The following is a 15,552-nucleotide window of genomic DNA, read 5'->3' as shown; positions in this document are numbered from 1 at the left end:
CCCCCCCACCACCACCAGATTTTCCAAAACATATTTCTACTATACGCTACCACTCACATAGAATAGAATTCCTCTAAAAGTAGTTAACCATACTTTGTTTAGGATACGGCCAAAAAATCATATGAGAGTTAACTTTTGTTTTAAGAGGTAAAAACTTAACATTTAAAGAGAGGAGTCATGTGCCACTAAAGAGAAAATTAGTCCCAAACTTGAGAGAGAGGAAGAAAAAAATCCTAGAAATTCAGATATTGAGTGAACCACGCAAAAATACGTTTTATATTTCATTTCATTTCTTGTAAAAGAAAGACCAAAATTTTCTGAAATTCCAACCCTTTAAATAATCCACAGCAATTTTTTAAATAACAAAAAAAAAAAAAACAATTCAAAGGTATCAACAAATATGAGTCGACAATCAACAAAAAACAAAATGTTGGAATTATTGTGCTCAAACATACTTTGATAGGCACTTCCACATACATTGCTTAATTATAACATCACATGGCCACGTTTTCGGTCAAGGCCTTCGTGCACCGGTTCAACCGGTTACTTCCGTAAGCTGACTTGACTTTTTTGCCAATATCTAAATCCAATTAGCAGCCATCAATTATCAGTTTTTAATTTCCAGGTTTTAAATACCAAAAAATCAGTTTAACCCTAAATGCTACAAATTTATCAGAGAGGCATAGTAGTGACAAAACTGTATCAAGTATATGTCATTACCAAAATTGAATAACATGAAACATGATGTTAGTTCACCCAAGAGTCTTTTTCTTTCTTTTCATAGACAGTTTAATGGAAGTTTCCCACTAAGAAGGTAGATGTTATATAATTAGCTCGGTCTTTCGAATGGTAAGTCTATACATCCTAAAACAAGTCACTCATTTTACTTATGTCGATTTTAACAGTTGGCTCTAAGGGACCCCACGGCGGCGTATTCTTGATAGCAGCCTCCAACAACTAACTTAGCCTCCCTCATATGTCTCATCTTTAGGTCTCTGTTTGTTTAATTTTTTATTCTTGCGATTTGCGAGTACAGTATATTTAACAACTCTTTATTTTTGTTATTATTCTATATAATAATTTATTGATTGTATGAATCATATAGAAGGTGGCCATACTTTATGAAGCTGCTCTATCTTGGAATTTGCTCCTCGTAAAGATGCTCTTATAGGTATCGACTCGATGAATATTCTTTAAAATAAAAAGTATTAGTTGATCAATTATAAATTAGGATCAGTTAACCGACGATGTTTTTGAGTTTAACCTTTCTTTTCATAAATACCAGTGTTCAAGAAAGCGGTCTAGGCGGCCGCCTAGGCGCCGTCTAGGCGCTAGGCGCTCAGCAGACGCCTAGATGACCGTCTAACCCGCCTAAAATTACATACATTTTATTTTAATATTTATTTTTGATTTTTAAATTACATATAATTAAATTATTATGTTTTATATCTATATATGTAATTATAAATATTTATATGTTGTTAATATAACTTAAATAAATGTATTTTTCTTACTGTTGTTTATAATTTATAAATTTTTTTATTTTTATAACATATATTTTAATATAATTATATATATATAATGTTTTATGTTGTAAACGCTTAAACCGTCTAAAAACCGTTTAGGCCCCGACTAAGCGTTCTAGGCGCTAGGCGTTGGGTCACCGCCCAGATACCGCCTAGCGCTTTCTTGAACACTGATAAATATTAACCAAATTTCAGTTTTTGGTTTATAAGATTAACCAATGGTTGTGGTTAGGCTGTCAAAATTGTCCACAAATGATTCCTTCACTAACCAGGAAACAAAAAAAAGGATACAAAACTAAAGAAAATAAAAGATATGAAAGATTTGTCCACTAAAAGGGGCAACCGTATGGGAGGATCCAAAGAGAGAAACGAAAACCCGAATAAACGTTACGTTACATATATACTGGTCACTACTATTATACCTATAACCTCTAAAAAGGCTTTAACCTTTCCTACAAATATTTGGTGTTACATACTTACATGAATACGAATTTTAAGTTGATATCTTTAATATGTTTAACTAGTTACATATGATGATTTAATCAATTTTTTTGTTAAAGATTTAGTCATATTCGTTTGTTCTATTTGTTTTTAGAAAGGAGATTAATCATATTGCTCTTTAACAAAAAAAAGAAGATGTAATCATATTGTTGTAAACTAATTAATAATATTAATACGTATTGAAAAACAATGGTCCACGAGGTTTATCACATGGTGTTGACAATTTATGTTAAAAGTTTTATTTTCTGTCATTGCGTTTTAAACATAAAGAACTATTAACCTAAATTTTATAATATTTGAAAATTTTAAAACTTTTAAGACATTAGTTATAAATATGTTACGTGCAACACATTTTCACATAGTAATGTCCACGTCGCAGTAAAGAGCTAAATAACTCACATTCCATATATCATTATAACTCTTTGCTGCTTACGAGTCCCGTTTTACTTAAGAACTTACCCGTCAACTAATACGAATAACAAATTAATATTAGGAAAATGACAGATTAACAGAGCTTGTTTAAGTTATTAATATCCAATTAATAAACAAAATACGACATCTTACAGTTGTCAGAGATCTAACGAAAACATGAACTTAAAAGATCATTTATTTCCTGACTTGTATGCTCTTCGTACCATGTCTTTCTCGTTCTCATCATTTTTTTTTTCTTTTCTTTTACTTATTTATGTACACCTTCTTCTTTTCTTTAAGCGACAGACCTGAGCATTATGTATCTAAAATTGTTAACGATCTAACTTCTAAATCTTTAGTAAAATAATGTGAGTTATAGTTTTTAACTATTATCATCATTATCGAGTAATGATAATAATGACAATACACTTCAAAAGTACTATTCATACCACAATGACTACATTAACCACATATCGTAGTGATCATAATTTTCGTACCAAAGTACTGCTGCAAGCGAAATCTAGAGATAAGGAAATTGAAAAAGAAATTATAAGAAAATAAAAAGTCAGTTGGAATTTTTATTTGAGTATTGCATAAGAGAGTACCAATATCTAATTCATGGTGGCTATGCCCGAAAGGGCGTGAAAAAGAGCTTAGAGTCTTTCCTTTCTAGGGCTAAAGTAAAGTTAATTATCTTTATAGACTTTCTAGTGCACTGCTATAGAAGCTTTCTTCTTAATTGATAAAACATTTCCTTAATCCCATTTACATGTGATCTTTATATTATTGGTGCTTGTAGCTGTCTTGATTTTTTAAAATGACTAATTAAGAAAGTAAATTCGATGATATCTTAATTAGTGTGAGCTATTCTCTTCACTTTTTACCCTTTTTCTCACATGTTTTAATTTCCAGGGTACTTTTTCTTATGATAGCAAGAGATTTTACGTGAAGCACATGACAATTAGTTTTGTGAATGATTTAAGAGCTATATAATTAATAGATATATCAAAAGCAAAAGGAAGAAGTTAAATAGAAAAATTGGTGTTTGGTAGGGGATATTGTGGTAGAACAAAATCCAAATATTAAAAATCTGAACTTATGTATGACGTTTACGGATTCACAATTTTTAAAAGGTCATGATCAGTCTGATCCATATATAGGGTTGAAACCTCGTCGCAATTATATCAAATTCGTCAAGCTCGTCGTGTTGACTCATCAGCATTTAGTTGTAACGAGTAGAGCATTTGTCCAATTAGAATTAATATCACCACTTAAACACTAATACCAAAACCAAAATTTTATGAAACAAGTCAGTTTAACTCATCACAACATCGATAATTTCGGTTTTCGTAAACATAATATAAATATCCTTGGAATAAATTAACTTAGTTTTATAAGCATATATGGGTATTAGGTAGTCATTACTAAACTCATACATTAATCGCAAACTTTTCCAATAAAAAAACAACAGCAAAAACTTTTTAAATAACTGTATACGTAAGAAATGCGCTGAGCATACATCAACATTTGGAGTTTCATACTTGGAAATCAGAATCACTTATAATTAGTTAGTTTTTCATGAAGTCGAAAATGATTGGATCAAATAACCAATGACATCTCTTAGTTATTGACTTATTGTATACATGGTTTATGTCAACGTACATACAGTAATTAACAGATAAATTACAGTGAAAATATAAAATTTTGAAAGTAATAAAATATAATTACGTCAATATTTGCAAGTTTCGCAAAAAAGTAGTCTTTAGATATATAATATATTTCCTTTTTAGAAACAAAGCATGTACTGTATGTTCATTTGAAATTTGCTAATATATAGCAAACATCCAAAGTTGGGTTAGTTCTCTCGCATTGTCTTATAAACTTAGTATACAAATTTTCATTATTAATTAAAAATATTAGAAAAGGTGAAAAGAACAATTGAATTGAAAAAAAAACAAAAAAAAAAGAAGGGATTAGAATTAACCTGGTCCAAAGGACGCATTTTCTTAATGGGCCTGTTATTTCTTGATGGACTGGAAATCAAATTCTGTTTCTGTTGGGGGGTTTTGTAAAGACTCCAAGGGGGTTTGATGACTTTGTGCTGGCTTCATGACATAGCGGTGATGGAACAGAGTTAGGTGGCACTGGCACTGACTGAATCTCGACATTGACTGATGGATCAAAGTCAGAATGGCGACGAATTCACGATGGCTCGAAGCTTCGTCGAGGAAGATCGGATGCGAACTAGGTTTTTGGGTTCTCCTCCGAGAGATTTTTTTTTTTTTGCTGAACGTCACGCGCTCGCTTCGACGAATTGCCGGAGAAGAGATCATACGTTTTACTTTGGAGGCCCAGATGATCTGATCCGATCCATGCAAACGAAGAATCAACAAATCATCTTCCATCACGCTTCGTCTCTCTAGTGATCTGGTTTTACATCTAAAATCGTATTCTTGAACAAAAAAAGAAGATGATTATTTTTTAAACATTAGTCTGAGTAAAACGAAATCAATAATTTCTAATTTACGTAAAAGTCTCAATACTACACATGTGTGGACCCACAGAATATGCCAAAAAAAAATTACGGTTATTGGAATATATTAGGGGAAATGAGCCAATGATCGAGTCTTATAACAAAGAGGTGGGACCAGTGGCGGACCCAGGGAAAAAAATCAGGGGGTCAATTTGTTTTAAAAACAGTTAAAATGTTAAAAAAAAAATTGTTCTGGTGTAATAGGAGAGAATCGAACTATGGTTATATGCAAAAAAAAGGAGGGCATTCTAGAGGCAATGAACCAACTTAATCGACTTATACGCAAAAAAGTCGTTTTATTATTTAGGGGCGTCACTGGGTGGGACCACTTCTCATGCACTTGTTGTGCATTTTTTTTTTTCTCACGCATCAGTTTTATACAAAAATAAAGTATCAAAAGATACAAATTAAACTCTAGTGTACTATTAGAAATTAAAACCAAAGCTATTTCTTGTCAAGAGCAAAGTATTAAGAGCCTCAAATCTTTGAATTCAGCCTCTACGGCAAGTCTACCGGATTTGAACTTCTCTCTTCTGCTTGCAACGCTTACCGTCATCAAGCATTTGAAGAAAAGCGATATGCAATATCGGTTTTTCCTACCTAAAGCATTTGTGAAAAGTTGTTTTAATCAAAACAACCCCACAATACCACATGATATGTAACTGCTAGATATTAGTAGTATCACGAGGAGAAGTTTTTTTTTTTTTTCTGGTTCTCGTACATGGGTTTTATCAATTAGGAGATATTGTAACTGCTAGATATTAGGCCTCTTCTTCTTTGTAACCAAAAGATTTGAAATTGTATTAGAAGATATTGTAACGGCTAGATATATATTGATCAAAAAGATTTTTTCTAGCCATAAATTTCGATTAACTAAGGAAATTAGAAAATAACAATTATGTTTGCTAAAAATCTCCTTGGATTATATTCTACCGTTTACTGAAAAATCGATGTAAATGTAATTATTTAAATATTTAAATAATATTTTAATTGTTTTATTAAAGTAAAATTCGTTTTATTAACTTTGGCATAATTTATATGAATTTTATTAGCATCATTTCTTTTATTTTTTAAGTGATGTTAGTAAAAATTAGTAAATACATCAATTATATATGTGATGGAAATATATATATTTGTAACTGTATATTGAAAGTGATACAAACTAATATAAATTTGCATCAATTTTGGTGAATTGATGTCAAACAAATTAATATTAATATCGATTATCATAACTGATGCTAAATAAGATATTTTGTATCAATTATCAACAGTTAATTTAAATTAGTTTTGTTTAGTTTTTTTTATACAATTTAACTGATGTTGTCAAAAAAAAAAAATTAACTGATATAATACACCTTTTTTTGTAGTGTCTGTGGATTCACTTCACACGACGATTAACTCCATGCATGATGATTCAAAACCAGAGTTCTCGATCCGTTCCTAAGAGAAACCTCGTTATCTCCGTTGATACTACTAATACGGCTTAAGAAAACACAAGGGGTGCAAATGGATGACTTAAATTAATAGGTTGAATAGGTTGAATGATCATTCAACCAAATTTTTACCATTTGAGATAAATAAGTTGGAAAACTTATTCAACTCATTCAACCAAAAAAACTGGAGAAATGAACAAATTTTAAAGGAAATTTGTTCAACTCTTTCATCTCCTATTTAGTGGATGAATGAGTTGAATACTATTCAACCAATTTTATTCAACTCATATTTTTTCAACTCATTCATCTCTAGTGCAACCATTTCCACCCAAGATATATAAGTAAGCTTTGTATTCTATGGTTTTACCTCTTCTCATCTTGCACTTGTGTTATAGTGTTATGTATGGAAAACTATCTGAGAGCCAGGTAGTTTAATTAAAATATCTGAGAGCCAGACACAAATTAAATTGGCGATCATATATGTATGATTAGTTTGGATACTATGCAAATGGTGCTATTTGCAGATTCGATATTGTGACGACTATGTCAACTCACTTAGAAATTGATAAAACGGTTTATCAAAAAGGGATGAAACAACAAAATTAAGCAACAGTATGGCTCTTTAGCAGGAACGACCACAAATTCTTTTGCTACTTAACGTGAGATAAAGAAGGCTTCTATAACTCGATTAAGAGATTTGGATGATTGACGACAAACAGCTTGAACTCATCACCACTAGCAATCGTAGTCATATTGGTACGTTATAATATTTGTGAAGGCGGCATCATTGAGGGCTTTGTCAAAATATAAGAAAAATGGAATCCAAATCAACTGTTTTTTTAAAACAAATACAATGGTCTACTCTATCCTAATCCATGGGCGTTCACCATATATAGTTTAATAAAAAGTACATCTGTACATGTGTACTTTTTAATTATAAAATTAACTAATCTTATAAATGTAAAATTGAAGTTTTTTTTGTCATGGTCTGCCTTTGTCTTCTTGGATCATATGGGGTGGTCGAAATCATGAACAGAGAAACATAGTTTTTAAAAATAAAAAATAAAATCATAAGTTCCCGACTATCTGTAAACCATAATATAAAGTACAAAGTTAAACAGCAAGTTGTTTCCCCTATTAATACAAAAATGGAATCTTAACGACCCACTTGACGAATGACGATATATATAATTAAGTGTACCATTACATATATTACTTTCATCCCCCCAAAAATAATGTAGGCGGCTTCGATTTTATGTACATGTATGTATTTACCCAAATTTCTATAAACCACCATTTTGATATTTGATTCTCTCTATACATCTCCGAGCCATATTAACGATCTATGGATACATGGATACATCATCAATGGCGGACCCAGTAAAGAAAAGGGTAGGTCACTTGACCTGGTTAAAATCTTCCAATACGGTTTTATGTATGTAAATTAAAAAAGTTCCAACAGCAAAGTTGGTAATTCTCTAGCTCATGACACCCCCAAAGTTGGGTTCAATTCCCTTATATTACACTATTATTGTTTTTTTTCTTTTCATCTTAACTTAAATACATATCATTTTTCTTATACATATGTTACTTTCTTTACAAAATCACAGCTTTTTCTGTATTTTTTTTAATTGCTTATAAAAATGATATGATATTACTTAGAAAAAATTATTGACCTCTAAATTTTTTGTCTGGGTCCGCCACTGTACATCATGTTTAACTCCACTTAATTGTTTTTTTGGCATTAAGATTCTACTAGTACAGTAATTAAACCATAAAACCAGAACGATTATATACATATGATATGACATATCCCAACCAACATCTTCACTTCGATCCATAATTAATGATACTAAGTTATAAGAAGAAAAAAACCGACATTTAAAATAAAATTTAAAACAACGTCAAACACACCATCTGTCAGCCACGTGAGGTGCACGTGCGTTGACGGGGACCGTGAGCAGTCGAAGACCCTCTTCGTCAAGCACAAGGCCACAAGCCATCGCTCTAATTTGTTACCCTAATTGCTTTAATTAATTAAATTATAACAATCCTAACTATAATTAGTAACCCTCTTCCTTTATCATATTAATTAATCAACTATTCATAATCTCTCTCTCTCTCTCTCTCTCTCTCTCTCTCTCTCTCTCTCCCTCAACCCTCTCGTCCTCTCAAGATTTTTTCCCTAACCATTAGATTAACTTTTGTAGGGTTTTTTTCGTTTCCTAATTCATGTACCCTCCTAAGTCCTCTAAGTCCTCCGCTCCAGACGGCGTCGACTCCGATATCAACCAATATGAATCAGCCGCTGGAGCCACCCGTGATTTCTCCTCTCTTGGCCCTCAAACCCACCATCCTCTGCCTCCGCCGCGGCAGCAGCAGCACAATCCCAACGTCGTTGGCCATTACATCTCAGGCGAACCATCTTCCGTCGGATTTGATTCCGGAGCTTCTTCTTCTTCTTTGTTCCGACACAGAAGCTCTCCGGCTGGATTCTACGACCAGCATCTTCCCACTGATCCCAACGGTAACTTTTCTTTTTTACCCCACCAAAGGGTCTGCTTCTTAAATTAATTTGAATTTAAACAAGAACTGAATCTAGCCGACTTATATTTACATCTTGCAATAAACATATGAATAATTTTTCTTTAGTGAGCTAAACTTTTTTATTACATATTAGTAATTTTTTACACTATTGAATATATTTTGTTTATATTATTTCATTTTTAACCCTAACTAATTAAATAAAATCCATAATTGTGTTTGCAAAACAAATACTTTTTTTTTATAAAAAAATCTATGTTATTTTATATGATATATCATAAACGAGTAAATTGGTTTAGCTAACGCGTAACTTTGACTTACTGTAATATCTACCATGGTAGTCTTGATTTTGTGTCGATAAATGGAAAATGTTTGGTTTCTCTCCATATCCATATATAAAGGGATACGACTTTTGTTTTTTCTTTTAATTAATGAACAATATGATCTCAACCACGTAACTGAAAATCTATTACACATGTTAGTTTTCAAAATATCTTTCTAATAGATATTTGCTTCAGTTAACAGTTATAATCTATCTCTAGATCTTTATACACAGCTTTCTCTTTCATTTTCTGACTGGAGAAATTAACCATTGTTGATCATAATTAGTCACATAATATATATATATATATACACATTTTATATGCATGAATAATCAAATACGTATTTCCAAGAGTGGCAAGTTGTATGTTTTAATAATGTAATTTAATGCAAATAGCGTGTAATATAAAACATACACTTGCCAAAAGTATATGTTATAAAAAAACGAATCGTTGCAAAAAGAAATAAAAGGTATACTCCACTTGAAAATATTATATCCATCCCACTTGCTCTTTTCTTCTGACAAAGCAGCCATGAGGGCCGACCCTGCTGACATGGCTTCATCATAGTCACTATGTTGATTTTTTGGATACGCCTACTTGTCATTATATATAATCGAGTTATTACTATAGTGTTGGTTGCCAAGTGATTGTTTATATTATTTTTGGGCAATTTGATCGTCGGTTCATTGTATCCATTTGGTTTACTTTCCCCTGTAATCCATGTGCGAGCCCCAAGAAAATTTACCCCTCTTGCATTATTATATACACACATTACATATACAACACACTAGTCATTTTTGTAGAATAATAATAGGAATTCGAATAGTGAATATTTCTAAAGATTCTTCTCATGAATTGTTATTCTCTACCAAATTGGCGATAAATAAAATATAAGTAGAGACAAAGGAAGGGGTCCTCGAGTCTCTACTCTCTAAAGACGACCCATTCTCTTCTTTGTCTTATACATTTTGAAAAATCGTGCTGGTTATTAAAATACTGAGATATATAACATAACCCTACATTACTACATTACATTACATCTCTTTCTTTCTCTTTCGATCAAGATTTGTTAATGGATGAGGGAACAGGTTTTTCTCTAGGACGGCCGAACGGAGGATACGGCGGCGGTGGAGGAGGAGGAGGAGAGAGAGGGCCGTCGAGGTTGAAGTCGGAGCTAAGATTCTCCGGCGGGAGTAGTAGTCATCAAGAACATAATTCCCTACCGCGAATCTCGGAAGTTGAAGCGGCTGCGGCGGCTATAGACGGTGTCGCATCGAGTAGTATGAATTTTGGAAATGATCATACTAACAACTGGGATAACTCGTCTTCTCATATCAGTTTCACCATTGATCAACCCGGGAAAAGGTCCAAGAACTCCGACTTTTTTACCTTAGAAACTCAGGTATTTTCTATGCGCGCGGTTACTATGTATTTATGTTTTATGAATACTTTTTAGATTAGTTACTTTTTGTTATACAAAAGAGTTAATAATTCTTGGATTCTTCTATGTAAAGGGGGAAAAAGAATGAATATTCCTAAAGTTTAGTGGTATATTGTGTATTAAGTTTGCTTAAGCTTAGGGAGAGTTATGATTGATATATACTAGGTTCACAACATGCTACGAAATCATATAATAGTGTGTGTCATATCATATGAAATCGAATGTGATCATAGCCAATTAAAGTTCATGTGTGTAGAAGCCAAAGTTAAGTGGTTTTGTGTAATACATATAAGAGAAAGCGTCACTAAGAGAAATAGCTTGGGGAGGTTTATGATTGATTTATGTATATTGTTCACTAGCCCTTTGCTACCAATTTTTTTGTAAAGTTTAACCATTGATAAATGTTGGTTTGGTTAACATATTCGTTTAGTGGTTTCATTAATTTCATATCAATATATATGGTTTTGATTTTTTTAGTTTAGCATGCCGCAAACATCTCTGGAAATGGCGAGAATGGAGAACTTGATGAACATCCCAGAGGACTCGGTGCCTTGTAGGGTTAGGGCCAAGCGTGGCTTTGCGACTCACCCGCGCAGCATCGCTGAAAGGGTTAGTTTTATTCTGTCATTTTGATAATTCTTATCGCACACCCATAAATTATTTAGAAATTAAAGAAACAAGAGTTAAATTTAGTTTGTGGGTGTGTGTACGTATATATAGGAGAGAAGAACAAGAATAAGCGGGAAGCTGAAGAAACTACAAGAACTGGTGCCCAATATGGATAAAGTAAGGGATACTAATTAATGTTTTTTATTTAGTTTTGGTGTAGTCTTATAAATTTATAATTAAGGGTTGAAAATATTGGCAGCAAACGAGCTACGCAGACATGTTGGATTTGGCTGTTGAACATATCAAAGGTCTTCAGCACCAAGTAGAGGTGCGTCCTTATATATCATCAATCTATGTTGTGCAAAGTGACATGTTCTCAAATGGAAGAAAAGGTATAAATCCTTTGTATACGTTGAGAAAATGTTACCATACAGCCATATTATAGAATTTTATAAACATACATAATTATGGTAATATATAGTGGTCATTATAGCCCAAGGTGATTCATGGATCAATATCAATCTTTACTCGGACGTACTTTCTTCCCACTGCGAAAATTACATGACAACTAATAAGTTTTGAAGTAACTCTAGGTGTTGATCTAAATCATGGGTGATCATGTAAGAATACATTCATTTGATAATGGTTTGTGTTCATGCATGTGAGCAAGTGTTTAGGAAAATAATGTCATGATCTCTTTGTTCTTCTAATAATAGTGTTTGATTAGGTTCACTTAAATTATTTTCTGCTATTAACATTGATTTTTATTATTCATAATGGAAGTACATTAATAATATACTCTTCTAAATTAACTTTCATAACATATAGAAGTACTATAAGAATTATGCATAATTGCTCTACTGAAGCATACAGATAGATGGTTAATTATAATATTATACTATAAACATATCATTCACTCAATCAATGCATTGATCTGCGTCATGTTTGTGGTTAGATTCTGAGAGGTCCCATAAACTCACTCACATGTTATGTTCTTAATTATTCAAGTATGCATAGCTAGGAAAAAAGAATCGATTTGAACTTTTTAAGAAAAAACAAACTAAACAAATGGAAAATGAAACATAGATGGAGTTTGTATCATATTTCACACACTTACGTACGTATATATTGTTATTTGTTCAAGTGCAGTCACTGGAAAAGGGAATGGAGAGATGTACTTGTGGGGCATGCAAGAAGCGATGATCATGAATGATATGTTTCCAAGTATGAGTTACAAATAAAGTATAGAAGAAAAGGAAACAAAGGAACCAGTTCAAAAGACAGAAAGAGAAACATAGCAAAAAAAACAAAAACAAATATTTTGGAGGTATAAAGAAAGAATGATGATGATGATGGATTGGAGTTAATGAAGGTGGTTTTGTCACTCTCTCATATTAAGACTTGACCTTAATTGTTAGCTTAAAATTCCATCAATCGATTTTTTTCTTCTTCATCTTCTTCTTTAAAATTGGTTAATCTAAGCTTAGAGCAAAACCCATTTATTTGAGATTCGAAAAAGATGTGCCTTTGCGTGTATATATATAGCGACTCAATCCTAATTTTTTATATGTAAACTGACCTCTATTAATAAACGAAATAACATAATCATAGTGTGGTTTCTCAAACAAATGTATAAATTAAACCCTAACTAAACCAAATATCATATTTTGAAGAAGAAGAAAAAGAAAAAAAAAAAGTTAGGAATCCCAATATTTTTCCTTTTTAATATCAGTGGAAAATTCAGTGGCTACCATTTATTTTAGAGAAATCAGAAGAATTTTTTTCTTCTTCTTTTGAAACAACATTTTTATAGAAAATTAAATCTCTTTTCTTCAACAATTTTTAGATAAACTTATTAATAAAAAATCAGATTTTGTTTTATTTTTTTAACAAGAAAAATATTACTAATGATGGAAATATAAATTGAGTGTCACAGAGAAACAAGTAACCTACTAATAAAAAAAAGCTTCCATTAATCTCTCTCTCTCTCTTTCTCTTTCTCTTTCTCTCTCACACTCTTCCTAACACAAAGGCGTTAGTTAATACAGAGAAGAAGACGATCGAGAGAGAGAGAGAGATGTCGGACGACGACGACGAGAGAGGTGAAGAGTACCTCTTCAAGATTGTTATCATCGGTGATTCCGCCGTCGGAAAATCCAATCTCCTCACTCGCTACGCCCGCAACGAGTTCAATCCCAATTCCAAAGCAACCATCGGCGTCGAGTTCCAGACTCAGAGCATGGTCATCGACGGCAAAGAGGTCAAAGCTCAGATTTGGGATACCGCCGGTCAGGAACGCTTCCGCGCTGTTACCTCTGCTTATTACCGTGGCGCCGTCGGTGCTCTCGTCGTCTATGACATCACTCGGAGCTCCACTTTCGAAAACGTCGGTCGCTGGCTCGATGAGCTCAACAGTATGTCTTTTCTTAGATCCCTGAGTTTGCTGCTTCATTCTGTGAGTGAGATCTGAGCGTTGATTTCGATTTGGATTTAGATTTAGATTTCGATTGGAGTAGGAACCGGATTTGGAATTTGATGATTAGGTGCGAAATTTGTAGGATTGAATCATTGCGATACTGATGCTTCTAATGAGAATGTTTAGATCTGAAAGATTTATGTAGATGATGACTTCATTAGACTTTGATTCAAAGCCAAGTCAAAGTTATCTAATTCATTAAGGTTTCTAATTAGGTCAGAGATGTAATGATTGTTTAGTAGAATTTGTGATGAACATTGGATCTGTATATATACTCTACTGAGCTTTAAAGGTTGTGATAAGTTTGGGTTTATGATGAATCTTTTTGTTGCAGCTCATTCTGATACAACAGTAGCAAAAATGCTAATTGGAAACAAGTGTGATCTCGAGAGCATAAGAGCTGTAAGCGTTGAGGAAGGCAAAAGCCTTGCGGAGTCAGAAGGTTTGTTTTTCATGGAGACATCTGCGTTGGACTCAACCAATGTGAAGACGGCTTTCGAGATGGTTATTCGCGAGATCTATAGCAACATGAGTCGAAAGCAACTGAACTCTGATTCTTACAAAGAGGAACTATCAGCGAATCGTGTTAGCTTGGTCAAGAACGATAACGAAGGAACAAAGACTTTCTCTTGCTGTTCGAGGTAACAACATCTTTGTTTGGTTTTCGGGTTGAATCGTGTTCTCCCTTTAACTTATATAGAAAAAGACAAAAGAGACATTATTTTATAGCTCTCAATTTGAATGAAGTTAAAGAAAAAAAGGATTTTTGAGTTTCTTTGTTACAGATACAGAAGAAATTGGATAAGAAGTGTATAAGTTATTATGTACTCTCATTTCTACGTCCTACTTTGTAACTTTTGTAAACTTACAGAGTTGTTATATCAATTTTTATATTTTCCAGTTGGTCTTTACAGAGTGTTATATCAGTTTTTATAGTTTAATCATAATGTTGAACTTGAATTTGATCTTGATTCTATTATTTTTATAAATAGAAGAGTTGAATAGCAATTTGAGATCAATTATTTAGAAAAGTTTATATATTCTGTAATCAGCATCACAAAAAATGATAATGTCACAGTTTTTCTTATGTAGTAACAAATAAGTTTAAAGTAACAATCATGTTTATGTCACTTCACCATGTTAATATACGCGTTTGGTAATCAACAATTGTTTCGTCTCTGTCTTATTCACATTCAGACATTCTAAGAAAGTAAGAATCATTGAAAGTGTCTTATGCTTTCTTCATATACCAATATATAATTAGTATGAACAGTTTGTAATTTAGACTTAATTGTGGAAGAACTTGCTAATGATGACTACTAGGTTGGAACTGAAAAAAAAGTCAGCCTCGGATTTAATGGGTTCCCACCCACAAATTTAGCAAAGGATATTAAAAATACATGTTTATAGATTTTCATTTTATTATTGTCCAAATTAGAAACACACATAAAATAAAATAAAGTAGAACAAAATAAAATAGTGATTATTAGGGTCTCTTATTGTGACCTCCAATGCTTAGCCATCTCGAAACCATTCTTACCATAATGATAATCTTCAATGGTCATATCAATCTCAGCTTGAGTATTCATCACGAACGGACCGTATTGAACCACCGGTTCACCAATCGGTTCTCCAGCTATCAACACAAACCTCAATATCTTCGAAGATGACTTGTTCCACGCGCTAACACCATCATTCCCTGGTCCGAAAACCACAACGTTGTGTGCCGAAACAGGAGAAGCGTTAGAGGACCCG

General features: G+C 32.6%; 2 protein-coding genes across 3 annotated transcripts; both read left to right on the top strand.

Annotated features, from left to right (window-relative positions):
- LOC104782830 (transcription factor bHLH129-like) lies at positions 8,521 to 12,887 on the top strand. 2 transcript variants are annotated; one of them, XM_010507871.2, is made up of 6 exons: positions 8,521 to 8,931; positions 10,360 to 10,673; positions 11,190 to 11,321; positions 11,433 to 11,498; positions 11,581 to 11,713; positions 12,471 to 12,887. In XM_010507871.2, the coding sequence occupies exons 1-6, from the start codon at positions 8,637 to 8,639 to the stop codon at positions 12,560 to 12,562; spliced, it is 1,032 nt and encodes a 343-aa protein (XP_010506173.1). In that variant the 5' UTR covers positions 8,521 to 8,636; the 3' UTR covers positions 12,563 to 12,887. The 2 variants fall into 2 exon arrangements, with proteins under 2 accessions (XP_010506173.1, XP_010506174.1); XM_010507872.2 differs by having other exon boundaries at positions 8,526 to 8,931; positions 11,581 to 11,649.
- Positions 13,271 to 14,708, top strand: LOC104782828 (ras-related protein RABA5c-like). Its single transcript, XM_010507870.2, has 2 exons — positions 13,271 to 13,735; positions 14,132 to 14,708. The coding sequence occupies exons 1-2, from the start codon at positions 13,399 to 13,401 to the stop codon at positions 14,440 to 14,442; spliced, it is 648 nt and encodes a 215-aa protein (XP_010506172.1). The 5' UTR covers positions 13,271 to 13,398; the 3' UTR covers positions 14,443 to 14,708.

Source organism: Camelina sativa, chromosome 4, assembly GCF_000633955.1.
Source record: "Camelina sativa cultivar DH55 chromosome 4, Cs, whole genome shotgun sequence".
In the NCBI taxonomy this organism is placed as follows: domain Eukaryota; kingdom Viridiplantae; phylum Streptophyta; class Magnoliopsida; order Brassicales; family Brassicaceae; genus Camelina; species Camelina sativa.
Note: the sequence above shows the minus strand (reverse complement) of the source record. Positions and strands in the feature narration are given on the sequence as shown.